The 25,715-nt window shown below is 42.9% G+C and overlaps 1 protein-coding gene across 2 annotated transcripts in view; it reads right to left on the bottom strand.

The window, feature by feature from the left end:
• The window catches only part of ADAMTSL3 (ADAMTS like 3), a 2,197,206-nt gene that overhangs the window by 10,429 nt on the left and 2,161,062 nt on the right, over nt 1-25,715 (bottom strand). For both annotated transcript variants that reach the window (XM_069222572.1, XM_069222573.1), the window contains 2 exons: nt 22,626-22,732; nt 581-795 (listed from right to left, as the gene is read on the bottom strand). In XM_069222572.1, the coding sequence (XP_069078673.1) occupies nt 581-795; nt 22,626-22,732 (322 nt within the window). The remainder of the gene's footprint in view (nt 1-580; nt 796-22,625; nt 22,733-25,715) is intronic.

The raw sequence follows: 25,715 nt of genomic DNA, 5'->3' as shown, positions 1-25,715 counted from the left end.
GCTTGCTATTCATACATGGAGGGTGTCCTGATAGTGTCTCATTGTGTTTGCGTGCCTCCTTTTTTACTGCTGCATTTGCTTATACATATCTCCGCCCCTCATGCCACATACTACTACACTATCCTAGTGAGACTCCTCTGTCTAGTTTGCTCATGCTGTGTAAAATGAAGGTTCCCACTTGCTGTTATTGCACCACTCACTTATTGCTTTCATTCAAACGCACTCAGGAAAAGGTCAAAGTGGAAGGCCACAGCTCTATCTTGTGGATGAGTACTCCCACAATAACGCTACACAACAAGCAGTGGAATAGAGGTCAGTGACAAAAAAGTCAGAACAGTGGCGGGAACAGCTCTGTAATACCTGAACTCAGCATCTCTCCTTCCAAGTACACTGGTAATTAGTTTATTAACACCAGTGCATGCCAAATTTTACAAAATGATGTCAGTGTGTAAGACAACGGAACGACTGCAAACACTGGGCCTCCGTGTAGCTTGAGTACCTCTCGAGCGTGGTGTGTAGGTTACTAAAAACGTGGACATCTATGGTATTCAATGACTCCAAACATCGACTATTTACATACTTCCACAGGAAGTGGCACTGCAGTGCTGCCAAGTGATTGGGCGCCTCCTCCAGCTGCAGTATTGATCAGCCACTGTTTTGTTGTTCTTCATGTGTACACAGTCTACTCTTCGAGACTGGATTCCATTTCCGCAAGCTGCTGTGCAGGGTCTCCATGCGCCTTCCCGCCAGTACACATCACACATCTCTGAGGAGCAGTTTCTTCTGGAAACGGGCCTAAGAAGAACAAAGATCCAACACAAAATGATGAAGAGGTATCTTTACTATATAATAATACGCAACAAATGTATTAATTCCATTAGTCATTCTGGAGTCTTTAAGAAAATGACAAGTACTAAAATGAAGTTAAGCACAGTTTCTGCTCAAAACTGGTTTGCCAAGTCCTACAGAGGACATATCTTTGAATCCGGAGATGGAAAAATGGTGCAATAATCTCGCCTGGTGGAAAGACCCTAGCCCCTGCGATTCTTATATCAGAACTACAGTGAGACATATTTTTTACAAAGAAACGCAGAACCTTCCCACATATCTCAACTGCTTATTCCACGTATAAAAGCAAGTGAGTAAAGGCCACAAAACGCTTTTAAGCACTGCTCAGCAATAAGTATTATATTTTTTCCGAGTGGCTTTGTTGTCAAAACAAGAATTTTTTTTCAACATGTAAAAATGCTCTTTTGGTGCCTTAAAGTAGTCGGCTGTGGTACACACTGCATGTCGGCGAATTATTGATTCATCCCATTTTCCTGTGTTTCGGGAACTTGTATTTATCACGACAGCCAGTTTCCGGTTGCGGTTATGAGATATTTTATTCCCAGTTTGGTGGCTATGATCACTCATTGAGCCAACAAAAGCTATTCACCCAATTATGTACTTCTATAAAGCAATCTCTGAAAGAAAGTGGAAATGAGGGAAGCATTCTTTTCTAAGCACAGTGGTATCTGGATATGGTCGAATAGCAGTAAAACCAACTTCTAAAGAATGAATAAGACTAGCAAAAAATACACACAAACATTATAAGGAATGTTGGCATTGCTGAACCTTTGGTAATCCAAACGATTCTCTTTCTAAATTGTAACGTGACAAGTGTTTTATTGCATGTTGGCTTGTAGTAACCGAACAAATGGTTTAATTTCAGTGCACATGCATTAAGCTCTGCTGTGCTACTGTCTGCTATGCAAGGCATATGTTCATTCTTTAGGGTCTTCAAGGGTCTTGGGAGTCCGTGATTTGCCATTGCACTACTAAAGGCTACTAAATATATAAACCCAGTTATATTTTTACTGGCCTTTGAGGCAAATCGTGGTTTATATGTTGGCCTCTTCTACAGGTATTTAATGCGCTCTTGTTCTTTCTAAATTTTGATGTTGAATCAACAGATCGCCTCTAAGAGCAAGACAAGAGCTAAAAGATCTTGAGTAATACGCTAGAGGAAGGCTGAATGGAGTGGAAAAAACATTCACATTTGTTCACAACGATATTCCAGTTAAAATGAATCCACACATAAAGTAATGAACGAGCACTGAGGGTTGTGTTCTTTAACATAATGTTTCAGTTTCCATGTTATCTTTATCTGCTGTCACTATCACGTAGGTACGAACCCCAGGCTGCCCCCTTGTGGGGGTAGGAAATCCTTGTGTCTCTATACATGTAGGATTGTCAGCAGTTTCCATCAAATCCATATTTACTCCAAGACAGTGAGCTTATATTGTCTGTTTACTAAGAGTAGTGAGCCCAGTCTTTACACTGTTTATTTATTTGCTTTCAATGAGAAGCTACACATATTGCTTAGACATAAGGACAAATGATGGTTGTAGAAAAATGAGTTCCGACCCACTCAACCCCCTGGATCTCTTGATTTTGGACTACCTTGTTTTTGGATGTTGACTGTGAGTGCATCTCACTAACAAAGTCTAATTTACTCTAAACTCTGTTAAAAGGTATAGAAGATGCTAGATGCCAGTGTCTGACTTTTAAAACAAGTCCAGTTGCTGCCCAGGTGGGGTAGAAGGCACCTGATTGGCTGCACGTAAACAGGTGCACCCATAAGGGTGAACGTGTGGAAGCTGTGCAAGTGGAAGTACTGTGCAGCTCAGCCTATCTGCACACAAGGTAGCGTGGTAGCCTGTTACTGAGTGGACCCTTCAGGTATCGGAGCTGACCTGGTGTAGCCCCTAAAATGTGAATGGGCATTCATAGTGTAAGTCTGAAGTGCTTAACTGAGAGTGTATGCTTACTTTATTAGACATTATGACATCGATATACAGATTCATCATTGATAGTCCTAGTGACTAATGTGACAGACTGATCAGGTGGTAAACATGGTCACAAGTTTAGATCCAATGTCACTTTAGTTACGTCTGCACTATTTCTGGCACTTAAAGATTTTGTTATATTTCTCTGGTTCAGCTTCTATTCAGATTCCAGACTTTTGTTTCTCCTGCTGGGCCATGTTAATTACTTTTCTTGGCAGTAGGAGGCTCAGAGTCTTCCCTACACAACAGTACCATTTGCCAGTGCTTGGGATTATTTCTGGGAAAGGAAAGGATGGGGCAGAACCTGCATGTATTACTTTTTATTCTGTGCCTGACCTGGAATGGTTCAACTCTATGAAAACGAAGGACAGCCAGATCTCTGGGGCGAGTCACAGATGATGTTTTGAAAGGAAGTATCTGGGCAGCTGTGGCAGTTAAGAGCAGGACATAATCCCTCAGAGAGGGTCAAAAGGGACTGTGGACATCCTCCATTGACCCTGACAAATGCAGCAATGGGTGCTCGAGTGGAAACCAACACCCAGCCTTTAAAAAAAGATGCAGGGTGAGGCAGCTTATAGCAGAAATTGAAAGAAAAGCATTGTTTCTTCAAGTGCATGACTGCTCATCAGTTATGCAGGCCTCAGGGCAAAGGAGTACCCCATAAGCCCCAGCAAAGGGCTAAGAATTTCCATATTTCTCCTCTTTAGTGCCCCAGGAAGAGCAGGGGCACCTCCAACAGAGAGCAGAGCGTTTATGGGGCTGCCAGGAGTGTTTCAGTCTCCACAAGAGCTGCCTCAAAGTGTCCCTCAAAGATTGCCTTTATTCGCCCAGGTGGATGACCAAGGAAAGGTTTCTTCACTCTATAAACGTCTCCATAATATGTGCTTTAGCACAAAGGCTCAGTAATTGAAATTTTAATGTTTTTGTGATAATGCCATAGTTGACAGTCAATGGTTATATGTCCTAATTAAGGCCATGGGTTTACTTTACTGGCAATCAGAAGCAATATAGTAAATCATTACATGTTTCATTTAACCCGCTTGGCTGCCCAGGACGTAATCGTTACATCCAGATAGGGGCCCTCGGGTGAAGCGCTAGCACTCCCCCGGGAGCCTCACACCTCCCTCCTCTGAGCACGGATGGAAGGGGAATCGCTTCCCCTTCCACCCCGCACCCCTATGACCCCCCGTGGCGTCTGATGACATCAACACACATTGACTTCATCAGAGGCTTACCCCTCAGCGATCATTTCTCCTCCAATCACATGGAGGGGCTGAGAGAGGCATCAAAGGAAAGGAAAGGTCTTTCCTTTCCTTTGATGTGTCTCTCTGCATTTCCGCTGGCAGCAGAAATGCCCAGCACACCAGGGAGGCTTTTTTTTTTTTAAATTGAATAAGGGGAGCGGCCTCTTGGGCAAGGGCCGCTCCCCAGGGGGGCAATTTATTTCTAGGGCATTTCTGCCCCACCCGGGGGCAGATCTACCTATTATAATTAGTCCGATCTGACCTCTAGACACCAGGGATATATATATTTTTTTGTTTACTTTTTTTTTATATACGGGGAGCGACCCCTTTGGCAAGGGTCACTCCCTGGGGGGGCAAATTTATTTTAGGCCATTTCTGCTCCCTTTGGGGGCAGATCAGCCTATTTCTATTGGGCCAATCTGTCCCGGGGGAGCAGAAACCTCTTAGGCACCAGGGATTGGTGTGTGTGTATGTGTGTGTTTTGTTTGGGGGACAGCCCCTTGGGCAAGGGTTGCTCCCCATAGGGGCAACTTCCTGGTGGCCATATCTGCCCCCCCTGGGGAGCAGATTGGCCTATTATTGGAAGGCCCATCTGCCCCCAAGGGGGGCAGAAAGCACACCAGAGACTAAGGAAGATTTTATTTTCAAAATAGGAGGGTGGGGGTATGGCCATACCACCACCCCAAATAAATGGGGCCAAAGTTGTTCTGCCCACCAGTGGGCAGATGGGGCAATAACCCCTGATCCACACCCCGGGGAGATAGAAAGTCTACTGGATGCCAGGGAATTAAAAATAAAATAGTGGGGTGGTGGCTACCAACCAGTATGAACCTAGTTATGCCCCCACCCCAACTGAAGGGGGTAACAGTCTTTCAGCTCTTCCCTGCACACTAAAACATCTTATCCCACAGCAAGCAAGAGAACGTTTGATTATTTAGGGTTTTGGTTTTACATTCGGGCCATGAGAGCTTGGCTAACTCTCAAAATTGTCACACTTGGAATGGGGATGACTGCACTTTTTGGATTTTGGGACGCTGCCATGTAGAAAAATCCACAAGACCTAGACACATCTGAAAACTAAACATCTGGCTGATTCCAGGGTGGTGTGCTTCACATGCACCCGCACCATTTTCTTACCCACAATGCCCTGCAAACCTCCAACTTTGCTGGAAAGCACACATTTTCCCCACATTTTTGTGATGGAACATTCCGGAATTTGCAAGAATCCACAAAATTCCTAACACCCATCATTGTCTAATCTATACTGATAAAAATTCTGCTGCACTTGTCAGCCTAAAAATGTTTTTTTTTCAAACTGCCCTTATGGACCCGCTTTGGTTCCCCCTTAATTTTGACATGTTTTTGGCTCTTCCCTGTCACATGCACTTGGCCCACCTACACAAGTGAGATATCATTTTTACTGGGACACTGAGGGGAACGTTGGGTGATAGGAAATATGTCCTGGTGCAGTGATCCCACACAGACATGTGGGACAAATGTGATTTTTTAAGCTAAATTTGAGGTTTGCTAAGGATTCTGGTTAAGAAAACATTGGGGGATCCACGCAAGTCACACCTCCCTGGATTCCCTCGGGTGTCTAATTTTCAGAAATGTTTGGGTTTGGTAGGTTTCCTATATGGCTGCTGAACCCAGGACCAAAAACGCAGGTCCCCACCCCGCAAAAACAGGTAGTTTAGTATTTAATAAGTTTGATGTGTCAATATAGTGTTTTGGGCAATTTCCTTTCGCGGGCACTAATCCTACCCACACAATTGAGGTACCATTTTTATCGGGAGACTTGGGGGACTGCTGGGTGGAAGGAAATTTGTTGCTCCTCTCAGATTCCAGAACTTTCTGTCACTAAAATGTATGGAAAAAGTGTTTTTTTGGCCAAATGTTGATGTTTGCAAAGGATTCTGGATAACAGAACCTGGTGAGAGCCCCACATGTCACCCCATCCTGGATTCCCCTATGTGTCTAGTTTTAAAAAACGCACAGGTTTGGTAAGTTTCCCTAGGTGCCAGCTGAGCTAGAGGCCAAAATCCACAGCTAGGCACTTTGCAAAAAACAGGCCTGTTTTCTTTGGGAGAATGTGATGTGTCCACGTTGTTTTTTGGGGCATTTCCTGTCGCGAGCGCTAGGGCTACCCACACAAGTGAGGTACCATTTTTATCTAGATGCTTGGGGGAATGCTGTGTGGAAGGAAATTTGTGGCTCCTCTCAGATTCCAGAACTTTCTGTCATCGAAATGTGAGAAAAAGTGTTTTGTGGGCCAAATGTTGAGGTTTGCAAAGGATTCTGGGTAACAGAACCTGGTGAGAGCCCCACAGGTCACCCCATCTTTGATTCCCCTCGGTGTCTAGTTTTAAAAAACGCACAGGTTTGGTAAGTTTCCCTAGGTGCCAGCTGAGCTAGAGGCCAAAATCCACAGCTTGGCACTTTGCAAAAAACAGATCTGTTTTCTTTGGGAAAATGTGATGTGTCCATGTTGTGTTTTGGGGCATTTCCTGGCAGGGGCGCTAGGCCTACCCACACAAGTGAAGTACCATTTTAATTGGGCGACTTGGGGGAATGCTGGGTAGAAGGAAATTTGTGACTCCTCTCAGTTTCCAGAATTTTCTGTCACCGAAATATGAGGAAAAAGTGTTTTTTGGCCAAATTTTGAGGTTTGCAAAGGATTCTGGGTAACAGAACCTAGTGAGAATCCCACAAGTCACCCCATCTTTGATTTCCCTAGGTGTCTAGTTTTAAAAAATGCACAGGTTTGGTAGCTTTCCCTAGGTGCTGGCTGAGCTAGAGGCCAAAATCCACAGCTAGGCACTTTGCAAAAAACAGGTCTGTTTTCTTTGGGAGAATGTGATGTGTGCACGTTGTGTTTTGGGGCATTTCCTGTTGCGGGCGCTAGGTCTACCCACACAAGTGAGGTACCATTTTTATCAGGGGACTTGGGGGAATGCAGTGTGGAAGGAAATTTGTGGTTCCTCTCAGATTCCAGAACTTTCTGTCACCAAAATGTGAGGAAAAGGTGTTTTTCTAGCCAAAGTTTGAGGTTTGCAAAGGATTCTGGGTAACAGAACCTGGTGATAGCCCCATAAGTCACCTCATCTTGTATTCCCCCTAGGTGTCTAGTTTTAAAAACAATCACAGATTTGGTAGCTTTCCCTAGGTGCCGGCTGAGCTACAAGCCAAAATCCACAGCTAGGCATATTGCAAAAAAACAGGTCTATTTTCTTTGGGAGAATGTGATGTGTCCACGTGTTTTGGGGCATTTCCGGTCGCGGGTGCTAGGCCTACCCACACAAGTTAGGTACCATTTTTATTTAGATGCTTGGGGGAATGCTGTGTGGAAGGACATTTGTGGCTCCTCTTAGATTCCAGAACTTTCTGTCACTAAAATGTGAGGAAAAGGTGTTTTTTTGGCCACATTTTGAGGTTTGCAAATGATTCTGGGTAACAGAACCTGGTGAGAGCCCCACAAGTCACCCCTTCTTGGATTTCCCTAGGTGTCTAGTTTAAAAAAATGCACAGGTTTGGTAGGTTTTCCTATGTGTTGGCTGAGCTAGGGGCCAAAATCCACAGCTAGGCACTTTCCAAAAAACTTGTGAGTTTTCTTTGGGAAAATGTGATGTGTCCATGTTCCTGTCGTGGGCATTAGGCCTAACCACGCGAGTGAGGTACCATTTTTATCGGGAGACTTAGGGGAACACAGAATAGCAGAACAAGTGTTATTGCGCCTCTGTGTTTCTCTACACTTGTGTTTCTCTACATTTTTTCCTCCCAAATGTAAGTCAGTGTGTAAAAAAAGACGTCTATTTGAGAAATGCCCTGTAATTCACATGCTAGGATGGGCACCCCGGAATTCAGAGATGTGCACATAACCACTGCTTCTCAACACCTTATCTTGTGCCCATTTTGGAAATTCAAAGGTTTTCTTGATACCTATTTTTCACTCTTTATATTTCACCAAATGAATTGCTGTATATCCGGTATAGAATGAAAACCCATTGCAAGGTGCAGCTCATTTATTTGCTCTGGGTACCTAGGATTCTTGATGAACCTACAAGCCCTATACATCCGTGCAACCAGAAGAGTCTGGCAGATGTATGGTATATTGTTTTTAAAAATCTGACATCGCAGGAAAAAGTTACAGAGTAAACATGGAGAAAAATGGCTGTTTTTTTAAACCCATTTTCAATATTGATTTTATTTCAGCTGTTATTTTCTGTAGGGAAACCTTGTAGGATCTACACGAATTACCCCTTGCTCAATTCTGAATTTTGTCTGCTATTCAGAAATGTTTAGCTTTCACACCCATTTCCGTCACTAACTGGAAGGAGGCTGAAAGCACAAAAAATTGTAAAAATGGGGTATATCCCAGTACAATGCCATAATTGTGTTAAAAAATTGGGTTTTCTGATTCAAGTCTGCCTGTTCCTGAAAGCTGGGAAGATGGTGATTTTTAGTACCACAAACCCTTTGTTGATGCCATTTTCAGGTAAAAAAAACACAAGCGTTCATCTGCAGCCTTTTTATCCAAATTGTTTGAAAAAAAACGACATGTTTGCTGTATTTTGGGTAATTTCTTGGTCTCCTTCACAGAAACCAACAACTGTGGGTACCTATAGAATCCCTAGGATGTTGGAAAAAAAATTTGGCGTGGGTAGCTTATGTGGACTAAAAGTTATGAGGGCCTAAGTGAAAACTGCCCCAAATAGCCAAAAAAAGGCCTGGTACCTGAGGGGGAAAAGGCCTGGCAGCGAAGGGGTTAAGGTCACTGCAATGTTTTTAAATGTTTTATTGACATTCACAAGGTTAATAGTAAACATTATGTGCACTAATTACTGTTATTGTAAGACAGTACCATCCTTGGTAACTTTAATTGTGTTGTATTAGGTTATTATGATATATTCCTGCTTTTATGGTTATAGTGACTTCCTGGCAAATATAGTAGGCCTCTCCTTTGGTTATTACACCACATTATATTATGCCTAGTGTTAGAAATGGGGTCTCAAGTTGGCAGTCGGTTTGCATCCTGTCCAAGTAGGGACCCTCACTCTAGTCAGGATAAGGGAGATACCCGCTCAGATAACCTCTGCTCAACCCCTTGGTAGCTTGGCACGCGTGCTCGGGCTTATCTCAGAAGCAATGTGTAAAGTATTTGCACATAACACACAGTAATAAGTGAAAACACTACAAAAGGACACCACACTGGTTTGATAAAAATAGCCAATATTTATTTATATAAAACAAGACCAAATACGATAAAAATCCAACATACAGTAAGAAAAATATGAATTCTGCAAGATGTACTCAAAACTACAGTTCCTTGAAGTTGATAGCTTCACCTGGGGTTATCACAGCGTCGTGATCAACAAAACCAACAGTTCCGGCCGGCCGCGGCGTTGCGGGCCAGCTACGGTGTCGGGAAGACCCACAAACAGTCCCTTGGATTTGCAGGGCGTTGTGATCCTCGCGGTGAGCTCCAGAGAGCGGCGTCACTGACGTCACGGTGTCGGTTCTGGAGTCGGTGCAGGAGTCGTAAAGGCTTTGAGATAACACGTGTTGCAGATCGAACTCCAGGCTGATGAAGTCAGGTGCGCTGGCGTGGATGGCGTTGGGGCTGCGGTGCACAGCGGGACGATGCGACGTGCAGTGCCCACATGTCACGGTGCAGGCAGTGGCTCGGTGACGGCGTCCAGCGCCATCGGTGAGACCAGGGCTGAAGTGTGAAGCGGGCGGTGCGAATTGCGGTGTCCACAGAGTGCAGGTGTAGGCAGAGGCGTTGTTGTTGCTGAACGCTGTCGTCGGTAGGCCCAAGCCAGCAGTGTGTGACGGGACAGTGCTTCGTGACCCTCACGAGCGGTGTCCACAGGCCACAGTGCAGGCAGGATGCCTGGTGACGACACAGGAGTCGATGGTGCTGGCGTCGTTGGACCAGGGCTGCGGTGCAGGATGGGACGGTGCTTCGTGTACCTCATGAGTGGTGTCTACAGGCCACGGTGCAGGCAGCAGCGCTGGTGTCAGCAGGAGTCCAGGCTGCGGTGTGAGCAGGTGATGCCGGAGTGCGGGGCCCATAGGTCACGGTGCGAGCAGCGGCTCGGTGAAGTCATCTGATGACGGCATCAGTGAGACCAGGGTCGTGGTGCGAAGCAGGGCAATGCGACTCCACATGGCCTCGGCAGGTCACGGTGCAGGCCATCTGCATCGTTGGCGGTGTCGCAGTGGTTTCTCCTCTTGAGCAGCACAAACCACACAGTTCCCAGTGCTGCAGGCTGAGGAAACTGAAGTCTTTGGTGTCCCTGAGACTTCCAACAGGAGGCAAGCTCTACTCCAAGCCCTTGGAGAATTTTCTCAAGCAGGACACACAGCAAAGTTCACCCTTTGCACTCCTTTCAGGCAGAAGTAGCAACTGCAGGCCAGTCCAGCAAAGCAACAGAGCAAAGAGACAGTACTCCTCCTTCAGCTCTTCAGCTCTTGTCCTGGGCAGAGGTTCCTCTTGATTCCAGAAAGGTTCTAAAAGTCTGGGGTTTTGGGTCTTCTTCTTATACCCAGTTCTGCCTTTGAAGTTGGCAAAGTTCAAAGCAAAGTCTCAAATGTTTGCAAGATCCTTCCTTGTCCAGGCCAGGCCCCAGACACTCACCAGGGGGTCAGAGACAGCATTGTGTGAGGACAGGCACAGTCCTTTCAGGTGTGAGTGGCCACTCCCCGTCCCTCCCCCAGCACAGATGGCTAATCAAGATATGCAGGCTATACCACAGCCCTCTTTGTGTCACTGTCTAGAGAAAAGTTGTGAACAGCCCAACTGTCAAACTGACTCAGACAGACAATCCACAAACAGGCAGAGTCACAGAATTGTATAAACAAGAAAATGCCTACTTTCTAAAAGTGGCATTTTCAAAGAGACAATTTAAAAACCAACTTCACTAAAGGATGTATTTTTAAATTGTGAGTTCAGAGGCCCTAAACTCCACATTTTTATCTGCTCTCATAGGGAATCTGCGCTTGAAGGATATGTAAAGGCAGCCCCCATGTTAACCTAAGAGAGAGATAGGCCTTGCACAGTGAAAACCGAATTTGGCAGTATTTCACTGCTAGGACATATAAAACACACTAGTATATGTCCTACCTTAAACATACACTGCACCCTGCCCATGGGGCTACCTAGGGCCTAACTTAGGGGTGCCTTGCATGCAGTAAAAGTGAAGGTTGAGGCCTGGCAAGTGTGTACACTTGCCAAGTCGAATTGGCAGTTTAAAACTGCGCACACAGACACTGCAGTGGCAGGCCAGAGCCATGTTTACAGGGCTACTAATGTGGGTGGCATAACCAGTGCTGCAGACCCACTAGTAGCATTTGATTTACAGGCCCTGGGCACCTCTAGTGCACTTTACTAGTATATTAAATATGCCAATCATGGATAAACCAATCAACAGTACAATTTCTATAGAGAGCACTTGCACTTTAGCTCTAGTTAGCAGTGGCGAAGTGCGCAGAGACAATAAACCAGCAAAAACCTAAAAAAATAGGAGGAAGAAGGCAAAACGTTTGGGGATAACCCTGCAGAAAGGTCCATTTCCAACACCTAGCATATGCGGGGACATTATGGTTGTAAGGCTCAGGAGTCACCAGTGTTTTGAACTGTTTGTAGGGAGTCATCATGTGCACAATTGCCATGATGTAGGTGTTAGACCTAACAGCCTTAGAGTGGTCATCCCCCAACTTTTTGCCTGCCTACCTCCACTTTTCTGACACTGGGTTTTCTGGTTTTAGGACTCTGCGCACTTTAGCACTGTTAACCAGTGCTAAAGTGCATATGCTCTCTCCCTTAAATAAGGTAACATTGGTTCATTCCCTATTGGCATATTTGATTTACTTGTAAGTCCCTAGGAAAGTGCACTACATGTGCCTAGGGCCTGTAAATTGAATGCTACTAGTGGTTCTGCAGCACTGATTGTGGCACCCACATAAGTAGCCCCTTAACTATGTCTCAGGCCTGCCATTGCAAGGCCTATGTGTGCAGATTCTCTGCCACTTCGACTTGGAATTTAAAAGTGCTTGCCAAGCCTTAAACTCCCCTTTTTCTACATATAAGTCACCCCTAAAGTAGGCTCTATGTAACCCATAGGGCTGGATGGTATGTAGGTAAAAGGCATGACATGTACATGTGTGGCTTCTATATATCCTGGTAGTGGAAAACTCCTAAATTCATTTTCCACTACTTTGAGGCCTGCTTCTTTCATAGGATAGCATTAGGGCTGCCCTCATATACTGTTTGAGTGGTAGATTCTGATCAGAAAGGGGTAACCTGCTCATATTTAGTATGGCCAGAATGGTCATGGAAAATCCTGCTTATTGGTGAGGTTGGATTTTATATTACTATTTTAGAAATACCACTTTTAGAAAGTGAGCATTTCTCTGCCCTTAAAATCCATCTGTGCCTTACAGCCTGTCTCCAGTCAATGTCTGGGGTGGGTCGGACTGGTTTACAGTTTCCTTGTGCATTTCACCCAGACAAACACAAACACAGGATACTCAGTCATACCTGCACTCATCTGCATACTGAACTGGTCTTCCTGGGATGGAAGGGTGGAGGGCCTGACAGTTATATTTGAAAGGTTAGTGGCTTGCCCTAACACAATGGACTGCCAAACCCCCTACTGGGACCCTGGCAGACAGACCTGTACTGAAAGGGGACCTTGCGCACTTCAAAACCAATCTTTGAAGTCTCCCTCACTTCAAAGGCATTTTTGGGTATATAAACTGGGTCCCTGACCCCACCAACTCAGACACTTCTGGACCTGAACCTGCAACCTGTGAAGAGGAACTGCCTGGCTGACCAAAGGACTCATCTGGACTGCTCTGCTGAGAAGGACTGCTGCTCTGCTGTTGTCCTGCTGTTGCCCTGCTGCCCTCTGATGTTGCTGAGAAGTACCCTCCAAGGGCTTGGATTGAGCTTGCCTCCTGTATTCTAAAGTCTCAGGGCCAAAAATACTTCACCTCTTCAGGAAACTCCTTGTGCGCCAAATATCGACGCAAAGCCTGCCGGAAACAACACCCAGCCATTTTGCGACTGAGAAATTACCGCACAGCTGAGCCGGAACAACGCAGAGTGACTTCCCGAGTGAAGAATCAACGCAGGGCCTGCCTTACAGTCGGAAATTCGACACACAGCCAAAAAGAAACAATGCAGCCTGACTTCCCGAGTGAAGAAACGACGCACCACCTGCTGTGCAACAGAAAAGTCGACGCATCACCTACCGGATCGACACAATGCCTGTGACTTCTTCCTGAATGTCTAGGATTTTCCTCGCTTCGTCACTGGGCATCAAAAAGATCCCCGCATCGCAGTGAGGAACCAAGACTGCGCACAAAAATCGATGCAAAGCCCCTTGCAGGATGGAAAGAAACAACGCATCGTCTGTGCCTTACAAACAAATTCAATGCACACCCTATTTTTCCATGCATCTCCTCCTCTGTGGTCTATGTGGGTGTTATTTTTGACACAAAACAGGTACATTGTGTAAACAATAGACAACTGTTGATTTCTAAGATTTAAGAGTCTTTACAATCTGGCAAAAGTGCTATCTCAACTTGTGCTAATTGAATCTTTATCGTTTTGACCTTAATATAACCAGATAAATACTCTAGATTTTTCCAAACCTGTGTGGTGTATTTTTGTGGTGTTTTCACTGTGTTACTGTATGATTTATTAAACAAATACTTTACACATTGCCTTCTAAGTTAAGCCTGATTGCTCAGTGCCCAGAGGATGGGAACAGGATAATTTGGATTATGTGTGACTTACCCTGACTAGGATTGTGGTCCCTACTTGGACAAGGGTGTATCTGCCAACTAGAGATCCGAATTCTAACAGTAGGTATTTGTAATTTAATATGTAGTACTGAGTAGCTTGTTCAATAAAGTACTTTTTCTTTTTGTAAGTAAAAGCACTAATTGGACAATGTTTTATTGGGTGTTATTTGTTGCATGCCTGTAGACTTGGATACTAGCCCAAACCACCTCCCTTGAGTATGGCTTTGACTTCTCTATTTTGCTACCTTGAGAGAGTCAAGTACTACAATGGTGCGCCTGGCTCCTAGTTGATGGAAGGTTGTGGACTTATTACTTGAGAATGACCCACATCCTTCCCAACAAATAACCTGTTTTCTTAATATGATACAGAAGATTAACAACAGGAAATGTATAGGTACATAAGTATGGGCAAGTAGCAGCTAAGAACAGGGCAGTTTGTAAGATAGATTGGAAGCTGCTGGGAAAGCGATAACCAGAAGGTGTCACTGAGACAGAGAACATTATGCCAGTATAGGGCATGTGACAAGTGTTTGTAACAGGGTCCCAGACCAAGATGAGAAGTAAAACTAAGGCCCATATTTATGAAATGTTTGCGCCGCCTTAGCATAATTTTTTTTTACGCAAAAGCGGTGCTAACAACTCCATATTTATATTTTGACGCAAGACCTGTCTAGCGTCAAACTATTGGAGTTAGCGCCATTTTTAGGGAGCGCCAACCCACCTTGCATCTCATTGTGACAATGAGATGCAAGGTAGGCATTCCTGTCCTAAAAATGACGTGAGCCGTTTAGCGCCATATTTACTTCCTGGCACTAAAACTACGGGTACCTAGATAGAGGACCCAGAAAATGACGCTAAGCCCGATTAGCATCAAAATTTAACGCCTGGTCAGACCAGGCATTGAAGTGCAGTTAGGCTCATTTTAAAAGGGAATCACCATGGATTCCACCATGGTGTCCCTATTTTGGGCACATAGATGCCCACCCCAACCCCAGAATCACCCCCCCTCACACCATAGGAACACTACTGGAGGGAGGAGCCCATCCCAGGTAAGTTTAGGTAAGTATATGTGTTTTACTGTTAAGTGCCATTGGGGGCCTCTTAAATGTGGCCCCCTGGCTGGCACTGGCTCTATTGGGGTGGTCCTGGGGACACTAGTCTCCAGTGGTGGGTACTGGTGTTGTGGTAATGACTCCTGTCTATACTTAGACAGGAGTAATTTTTTGGCTGCTTGATCATCAAAAAATGATGCAAGGCTGACTAGTGGCAAATATTTTGCCATTAATCTGCCTAGCACCATTTTTTCTACTGCCACCCAGCCCCAGCTAGCATTATTTTTCATGACGCTAGACATTCCTTAGCGCCATTGTGTGTCATTTAATAAATATGGCGCACAGATGGCTCTAAGGATTGGTGTTACCTTGCGCTAAAAATTTCATACACAACTGCGCTAGGGCAGTTGTGCATCATTTTTCATAAATATGGGCCTAAATATGTTAACAGGTAGAATGGAGGCTGGACTTATAGAATTTCTATGAACAAATAGTGAAGTGGGTGATGGAGCCAAAAGTTACAGTGTGAAGAAGAGGTAGGCGGAAGGCAGTCTCAGGGAGAGTCGAAGTGGGAGGTCACACGATCAGTCAGAAGGCAGTAATAAATTCCTGCAACAAACTCCCCCTTAAATCAACCAAGACTGTCCCATTGGCTCTCTCCAAGAAGAAACAATGAAGATGTCCAACACATACCAGAGTACAACAGACTATAACACACTGCTCAGCAAATTCACTACTGGTCTGAATAACCATGTGGACACAAATGCATTATTGAACACACAGCCCTTTAAACCCATACTCTCAACAAATAGCATTCTCTAGCCATGACTGTAAACAAGTGCACCATACAAAGAAATGGAGATGAATCAAAGTCTCTGACAGTCTCATTCAACTCAAAGAGCAGGCATCTCATCACCTCAGTCAAAGCCATCATCATTTATAAATAGAGGCAAAACACTCTTCAAAGCACCCAAAAACTGTGCTACCACCCTACCGTTCCACCCAATCTCACATTTAATTGACAGGTGCACTACCATCAGTATCTTATCACAAAAAAGGTAAACAGATCAGATTACAGATCAGAAACCCTAAACTGACACTCAGTCCATTTACAATGACGTCTTAAACCATCCCTAAGTGCACAACCTTCTTGTTATCTCATACACTGACTTCAGCTCCCTGAATACACATCTCCTATGAAGATAACATTCTCTCCTCATTTATTGTGATATCCCTCCATGCAGATGATTTTAATCTAATCCTCAACATGGTCAACACCTTCTTCAATCAAGTAACAGTCTCAGGTGACATTAAAACTAGACAAGTTCATGTGAAAACCCCACTGTGAACCCAAACAATGTCATCATCTAAGACCCCATCACCCACCTTCCAGTCATCACAAATTGTATTTGAAAAGCATTTGTTATCTAACTCCAAATCAACATCAGCTAATTCAGCTTCAGACCATTGTGCAGTACAGAAAGTGTTATCCATCAGGTACTCGTCAAAGCCCACTTGACTGTGAACAAGAATGACCAGAGCCCCCTACTCCTAGCCTGTACACACTCTTTGACACAATAGAGCAATGATACACATTCTGAAAACATGTATAGGTCTTTTCAGCATGGTCCTTCTGTGTGTCTTGTGTTACCTTGCCGATCGCCACATATCTATCCAGGTGTGAACCCCAGGATCCCAGAAACTCCCATCTCCTTCAGAATACCTTTGGAGTCCATAACATCTCCCACAACTCTATCTGAAAATCTCCACTCCTGACAGCATTTAGCAACTAAGAATCTGCCTCAGTCACATTTAGATTTTTGATATCTCAGACTTAATTACAACTCAACCCAAAAAAGAATTTTCTCCTGTTTGCCAACAACACAGAACAATCACAAATGAAAGTCCACCTGCCCAAAATGAACTTGTATGGCTTTACCACCAACTGAAATGTAATGCAAAATCACTTATATTCACCACCAACATCAACCTCTCATTCAGGGAACCCATTGTTAAGAAAACAAAAATTGATTGCTACCAACTGTCCCTCCTGAGGAAAGCAAAACCTTTGTCCTAGAAACTGCCTTGAGAACAATAATACAAATCGTAGTTCTTGTGCATATGGGTGGAGGCAAAAGCCTGTTTTACAACCTTCTGATGAAGCACTGGCTCTCTAAATGCATCCATCAAGAGCCTGAAGATCTTCATCCATATCACCCGTACTCTTCACTCCCACCACCTGCATCACATACAATGCCTCAAGAAATCGGGATATTTCAAGACTGAAATTTTGCAAACAAAAGAGAGAAAACAGAAGATCAACCATCACCATCAATGCCTGTAGGACCTGGAGCATCATCATCATTGACATAAGAACTACTTCAACCCTCCTCTAATTTCGAAAAATCATAAGATTCGCTTCCTCAAGAAAATTATATTGCAACACAATAGGATTAACATTCCATAATTCTGAACTTTACTGTAAATGTTTCTAAACTATTTCCTATGACTTGCACAACTCTCTGTTGCTCCCTCACATGGATCACAAAATACAAATGCCCCTATATACAAAGTTGGAAACACAGCATATACACATTTAACTACATGACAAAGACAATGAAAAAAACAGGAAAGGGAGATATCAAAATTAGATTAAGAGAGGAGAAAGGCAATGGGACAATGGCTGCTTAAGAAGATGCTTTGAGAATCTGAAAACAGAAGAGCTGGGCAGAGAAGTAAGTATGAAGCTGAAGAAATAGAGAAGTGCCTCTGTCCTGTGAAGAAAATAAAGGCAAGAATTTCAATGAGAGCTTTTGTTACCTGCAAAATAATGAACACATTTTGTGGATGCTGTATAGCTGGAAATGAGAAGTGCAGGTGTCCAAAGAGATGTGGTAGGTAAAGATAAGATGGGATCAAAGATGATACCCAAACAAAGTTTTATGGTACAGAGAAATGAAAATAATTCATGATTGAAATATATGGTCCAATAACTGGAAAGAAGACTTTTAGATTTTTATGGTGGAAAGGGAGAGAGCATTACGACATTAAACACTTTGTGAGTGAGACACTGCCAGAGCTTATGTTATGAAGAAAAGAAAGGGAGACAAACAGATTTCACATTCATCTAAATAATAATGATAACACATATAACAAAAACAAAAAGAACTAAGATATGGAATGGGTGAGACAGAGATAAAAAATAGCAAGAGTCCCTAGGCAGATCCATCAGGAAAGTTGTACTAGAAAGAAAATGTAGAAGAAGAAGCATTGCCCCAAATAATGGAGTAAGACAATTATATAGTAGGAACAGAACCAGGAACAAAAAATTAATTGAGCAAATGAAAAAAGGGTTAGGGTGAGCAGAGAGATCAACAGTACCATAACCTGTAGATTAGTTAAGAGGAATAAGAAGAAAGTATAGTTCAACATGTCAAAAAGAGGTTAGTGACAGAGAATCTAGTTCACAAAGTCCAAGCTGCAAAAGCTGAGAATGTGTGTGTATGTATGTGTCTTACATATTTGGTGTAGCTTTCAAAACTTTCAAAGATTAATAAAGTATCCCAGCAGTTCTCCTGGAAATCTATGGCAAGCAGTATTTCACTTCAGTAGTTCTGTTAGCTGGGGCATTCTGCTTGAGTTCATAATGCAGAAATGTACATTAGCACAAATGTTGTTCCCCATAAAGATTTTTTTTTAAACTTCTGGTTTATCATCTCCTCCAATAATCCTTCAAATTATATGCAGAGCCACTACATGGAGCATCCATATTCCTTCCACTGGCAAGCATTTTCAAATGCAGAAAATCCAAATCCATCGTATGGGTACATTTACCAAATGCCGTAACTGCAATTTTATAAAACAAACTTCTCAATCATAATTCTTGACGGTGTGTTAATTAATTTCACAGACTTTATTTTTAGCACACCCTAGAAGAGTTTGTGAATTGGACCTGTGGGAAGTTTATGTGGAACAGGAAGAAACAAAACCTGACTGCAGAGGGGATGGGTAGAATGAGAGCTGAGAATGCTTGAGAGCTGGTGAAGGGTATGGCGTTTCAGGGTGGAAAAGATGAAGACTCACTGGAACATAAGTTTGAACCACAGAAGTATATCAATCTGCATAAATGAGTAAGGTAAGAGGGTAGATGAAAAGGAAAGGCCAAAGAGGGCATTAAGGTAAAGAAAATAAAGTAGAGGGATATGAAATGAAGGCAAAGGGTCAGAGGGAGCAGCAGTGGGATTAGATCTTTCCTAAACATAAAAAACAAGAGTGCTCAGTGTTAGAGAAAGGAATAGATGCATACACATATATGCCAGTGAATGGAAGGAAGCTGCTAAAGGAAAGGAAATAGAAGGTTAAATTGTGATGATGTGACTAGAAGGCAGGAAAACAAGTTTTGAATAGGATGTTAAGTCTCACAAAGGGACAATGGGGGAGTGGCTACAGAAAACAGCATGAAATAGGTTTCCTTGTTGGCATGAAGAGAATAAATGTTAATAGCTTTACAATTGAAAAGGTGAATGTGATTCACAAGGGATTTTGTGTTATTATACAAGAAGGGTTTGAAAGAGTTTAAGTGTTAGTGTATTGTTCTCCTCCCTTTCTTTTTATGTTTTCTTTTGTTGTCATTCTTTTGTTTTCTTTTTTCCCTCTCCCCCCTTTTCTCCCTTGTTCTGAATGACTGAAGAATTGTAAGAATTTTAATTAGAAATGTTAGGTGATGAGAAGAGAATAACTGAAAGGGAGAAATACAACTAAATGCAAAGGAAAGGGTAAAGTCTTCCGAAAATAGGAAGGAATAAGAGTGAAGCTAAGAACAGGAACTTTCTACTTAATTGTTCACCAGAACATTTTGATATTTCGAACTACCTAATGTAACGTATGGTAATGAGTTTGGGATCTACAGCTAGGCTAATAAATCTGTGAAACAGGTGTGTTAGGCATAACTTCCTATAGCAGGCGTAAATATATGTATTTTTGGGGGGGAAATTGCAAATGAACAAATACTTTATGAGCTTTGTGACAGCCTGATGTCCCCTAACAAATAAAAATATAATGTAAAGTTTATTTCAGATAAAAAACACCATTAAACAATATAGTTAAAATTCAGATTGGGTTATTTAGTTTAAATATTACATAGGAAGCATTATATGTTGCTTATAAGTTTGATATTTTGATATGCATAGGGAGTATTTGTTAGACCCGGCTAAATGTGGATGCAGCATATATTGTCACAGCCAAGAGCTGGGGGATCTCTTAGAGATTCCTTTCTGTTAGACTAACTGAAAGAAATACCCATTCACTGGAATCAAATGGTAATTAGATGCGCGGGAAGACTGGATTAATTGGTGAGTTAAGGACGAGTAGAAAGAATGCAGCTCCCAAACAGATTTGATTGAGTGTTGCTCTGTCAAGCAGAATTATACTGTTAAATTATAGCACTTCCCAATACATTCATTGTGTTGGAAATTATGGGCCTGATTCTAACTTTGGAGGACGGTGTTAAACCGTCCCAAAAGTGGCGGATATACCACCTACCGTATTACGAGTTCCATAGGATATAATGGACTCGTAATACGGTAGGTGGTATATCCGCCACTTTTGGGACGGTTTAACACCGTCCTCCAAAGTTAGAATCAGGCCCTATGTTTTTTAGTTCAGCTGTTTTGAATTGTGTTATGTTGTGTCTTGCGTCTCCCATCCAAAGGTGTGCAGCCTGACCAATCTAGCTAATGGTGATTCAGAGTACTTTATATGCACATGGTTCATCTCTGTTTCTGAAGTACATAAAGTAGTACTAAAGTAGTCCTACTCATTCACCTCAAATTACAATTCAGAAACCTACAAGTGTAAATCTCCACCTCCACCTTTCCTATTATTTCTATGAGCAGATCCTCAAACATGTAGGTTTCATACATAACTGTAAACGTGGGCGGGACGGGGGAGTGGTTGAAAAGTGGGGCCTACATACTACAAACTAAGTGGGGCTTAGTGAGGAGTAAGGAGGGTGAAAGGGAGGTTTAAGGAAGTTTATGTTTGGACCTGCACCCACCTACAAAAAAGTAAGCCTATTGCTATTCAACATCTGCACTTATAAAGTGACTACAGCCAAAAATGACCTAAAACATCAGTAAATGCACTCCAGCTCAGAGCTGGAGGGAGTTCACCACTAGGTATGGCCAGCTACTGATACTTCAACACAATTCCACAGAAAATAATGGAGGTAAGGACTTAAAATAAAATCCCATTGGAAATAATGTTCAATTAAATTGAAATATATTATTTATTAAAAAATATAAATACATTTAATTTTAATTTTCAGAAGCTATCTAAAAATAAAACATGTACATTATTTTATTTAAAAAAAACTTTTATAAACGTTTTTTTAATTTAAAATTTAATGAAACATTCATTTTTACTAAAATATATTTACATTAATTTTAATTTCTTGACTTAGGGTCCATGGACCCTTGCAGGCCCACAACACCTGCTCAGAGTCAATGACTGTTAAAAAAAATATATATATTAGCAGATTAATAAAGTGTATATACATAAAAAAGCAGAATTACATATTGAAACTTTTAAAATGCCCAGCAAATGTGAAGGAATTTGAAGTTGGCAACTAAAAAAATTTAAGTTAGTATTCTTATCCTGATTCTTAGGAGCAGCAGAAATACAGCAGGTAGAATGTAGTATGGATGATATGTGGCTCAATTGAAGCACTGTTATGTGGTGTCAAAAAAAGAGAGCATTCATTAGGAGGCATTGCTTTGTCTTTTAGAAAAAAAGAGTACATTTTGAAAACTTCTAACCTTCCCATTAAAATTATTATAATTTCTTCCTAAATTACGAAATAAAATATTTCCTAATTCGAGTATTTTTTTCTCTATACTTGTCTTTGTGTGTATTATTTTTAGGTTTAAATTATGGAAACTGCGAGGCGGGTTAGAGGGGATGGTCTCTGGGCTCCAGTCTTGATTTTGTGAGCGGTCAAAGAACTACTGTACTACACACATACATCTGTTTGCACCCTCTTGATGTCTATTGTCTGGCACATGCCGAAACAGGTGGAAAAGTCAACTTGCCTAGTTTTTGTCCCATTCTGAATCATGAGAAATTGATCCTTTCGTATGTACTAAAAAGCAGTATCAATTCACAAAACTGGGTTGGAAGTCCTTCCAAAAGACACGGCTCCGTTTCCAATTTTCTGCGCATTACAATTCCTGGTGGTGTCTATGCAACCACCACTATTTGTCGTCTGCAGTCTCCTGCACTTGTGCCTACAATGGTTCAATTACGAGACAGCCGTGAAAAGGCACACCATTCGGTTGGCAGTGACGGGACTAACAGAATCCATTTGATTTGAAACTAAAAATATGGCCGGCTGTGCTACTACACTAAAAGGTATTTTACCGCTCTGAAACGGTCCCTGAAGCAACATACTTCCGAAGTTCCTAGCTGCCTGCAATTTGGTGGCAGGCTTATGTTATTCTTCTGTAATAATGCGGTAACAGAAGAATAACATTGTAAACAAATCCTTTGCCAATACCATTCTCAGTAATGGTTTCTGCATTCACTGCTGAAGAACATCATTAAAGTTAGATGAAATGAATAACATGCCATTTTTTTATATATGTTATTTAGCTTGGCAGGAAAGTCACCCTTTAAACACGGGTCGGTACCTTTTATCTTGGCAGTGTGAGTCCGGCGCCACAGACCTATTGTGATGCTGACATTGAATGTGGCGATGCTGCAAACCCACTGCTTTACCCACACATCGATTGGAACACTAAAGGGGAAAAAAATATAGTGAGTTACTTTCTGAATATTACACACACCCATGTAGAACTCATACTGTTGCTCTGCTTGCATCTGCTTCATCTAATAAAGAAAATTAACTAATAAAGAATGTATTATTGGAAAACGTTACCTCTTGTGTGTTTGAAGGAAGCTTTCACATCCACTGCCCTGTTGTTCCTGTTTAGTGTAACAGAAAACTTGTGTATGTTGCTTGAAATGTTGTTGTTCTGAATGTGAGGGAAACTTGTGCTCGTGTTTTCTTTGTTGCACACATATTCTCTGAGTAATATTGATTTGTTGCTACGTACACTATAGCTGTTTTGTGTGTTCAAGAAAGACTGCTTTTGTAGTCCATCAAATAACAGTGAAGTTTTACTGACTTCTAAAATAGGATTTTAATTAAATAGAGATTTGGGGTCAGATTTGTCATAGAATTGCATGCCCTTGCATCACACATGGTGTTGCAAGGGCAATGCAATTCTAAAGTCAGATTTACCAAGAAACCGAAGGCCACCTTGCGTGGCCCTGCATTGCTTGGCAAATCTGGAGTAACACAAGGCAGCACAAGTCAAATGTTCCATGTTTCCACGCATCCACCCAATGATTTCGGCGCATTTCCAGATTTACTAAGACTGGTAAACTTGGGAATGGATCAAAATGCTGTGCCTTCCCAGGGAAGGTGCAGCTAGGAGTGACATCTTTATTTCTCCTTGTTGTTTTCTCTTTCTAAGTGAGCTACATTCTGCAGAATCTTTAGAAATAGGAAAAAGTATTAGGGATTGTTTATGTAGAAAGGAGCCCCTTTCTGCGCAAAACCAATCCTGCAATGCAGTCGCCCTTGCACTATAGTGCAAGGATGCCTGCATTTGCAGTAGATGCATTGGCACTAGGCAGCATATTGTGCAGCAGCGCAGACAGAGAGAGGGAATGGGCCATTTATTGGTGAACATTGGCACATTTCTGCCCTTTCCCTTTCACACTGCATAGCAAGTTGTCTTGCTAGCTGTGTGAAAGATAAATCTGACCCTTATAATGTGGCAGGGGCTTGTTGTGGGCAACACTTCCAAATATGGCATTTAAATGCAATGTATTTGTGGCTTGTGTTACAAATGGGGTCTTTGGTTGACAGGTTGCCCCCTGTTCAAGCAAGGACCCTCACTCTAGTCAGGGTAAAAGAGAATCACCCTCAGCTAACCCCTGCTTACCCCATTGGTAGGTTGGCAGAATAGTAGGCTTAACTTCAGAGTGCTAGGTGTAAAGTATTTTACCAACACAAAGAGTAACTTAATCAAAACACTACAAAATGACACAACACAAGTTTAGAAAAATAGAGCATATTTATCTAAACTAAACAAGACCAAAACGACAAAAATCCACCATACACAAGTCAAGTTATCAATTAAAAAACAAAAAGAGTCTTTATGTAGTTTAAAACACACACTAACACTGTTAGCATGAAAAAGTACCTAGGGTGTGTCAAAAATTACCCCGCACGGGTGAGTGTGTGTCAAAAAGGCCTTGCGATGTGTCGATTTCACTCACGAGTGAGACCTTGCATCGTTTCTCCTTTCGTTGGGGCGCATCGTTTCTTCTCTCCGCAGAAGAGCGGTGCGTCAATCCGGTCAGCATTCTCGGGTCCAGACAGGCCTTGCGTTATTTTTACACGCCCAGCGCTGTTTGCGTCGGAAATCCAGCCGCACGATGATCCAAAAACCAAGCAGCACGGGTTGTGATCTCCCAGCCTCTGTCAGCGATGCTGTGCGTCGTTTCTCCTGCTCCATGCGTCGATTCTTCAGTCGCGTTTCCGACCAGTGTCGATTTTCAGCTGCGGAGCCGGTGATGCATCATTTCTTCAGCCGCAGATCGGAGTTGCGTTGATCTTTTCGCCCATGGCGCTCTGTGCATGGATTTCCTCCTCTTAGGCTGCCAGCTTCTCCTTTCAGGGTCCCAGCAACTTAATGGGCACCACAGGGCAGAGTAGGAGTCTCTCCAGCAACTCCAGGTGCTGGCAGAGAGAAGTCTTTGCTGTCCCTGAGACTTCAAACAACAGGAGGCAAGCTCTAAATCAAGCCCTTGGAGATTTCTTCTCAAGATGGAAGGCACACAAAGTCCAGTCTTTGCCCTCTTACTCTGGCAGAAGCAGCAACTACAGGATAGCTCCACAAAGCACAGTCACAGGCAGGGCAGCTCTTCTTCCTCAGCTCTTCAGCTCTTCTCCAGGCAGAGGTTCCTTTTGGTTCCAGAAGTGTTCTAAAGTCTTTGTTTTTGGTGGCCTTCTTATACCCAATTTCTCCTTTGAAGTAGGCCTAATTCAAAGCAAAGTCTCTCTTGAATGTGAAATCCTGCCTTGCCCAGGCCAGGCCCCAGACACTCACCAGGGGGTTGGAGACTTCATTGTGTGAGGGCAGGCACAGCCCTTTCAGGTGTGAATGACCCCTCCTCCCCTCCCTCCTAGCACAGATGGCTCATCAGGCTATGCAGGCTACACCCCAGCTCCCTTTGTGTCACTGTCTAGTATGAGGTGCAACCAGCCCAAATGTCAAACTGACCCAGACAGGGAATCCACAAACAGGCAGAGTCACAGAAATGGTATAAGCAAGAAAATGCCCACTTTCTAAAAGTGGCATTTTCAAACACACAATCTTAAAATTAACTTGACTAAAAGATGTATTTTTAAATTGTGAGCTCAGAGACCCCAAACTCCACATGTCCATCTGCTCCCAAAGGGAATCTACACTTTAATCAGATTTAAAGGTAGCCCCCTCAATATTTCACTGTCAGGACATATAAAACACACTACTATATGTCCTACCTTAACCTTACACTGCACCCTGCCCTTGGCGCTACCTAGGTCCTACCTTATGGGTGTCTCACATGTAAGAAAAGGGAAGGTTTAGGCCTGGCAAGTGGGTATACTTGCCAAGTCGTATTCACAGTTAAAACTGAACACACAGAGACTGCAGTGGCAGGTC

The sequence above is a fragment of the Pleurodeles waltl genome, chromosome 3_1 (assembly GCF_031143425.1).
Source record: "Pleurodeles waltl isolate 20211129_DDA chromosome 3_1, aPleWal1.hap1.20221129, whole genome shotgun sequence".
Taxonomy (NCBI): Eukaryota; Metazoa; Chordata; class Amphibia; order Caudata; family Salamandridae; genus Pleurodeles; species Pleurodeles waltl.
This window is presented reverse-complemented; position numbering and strand designations above follow the sequence as displayed.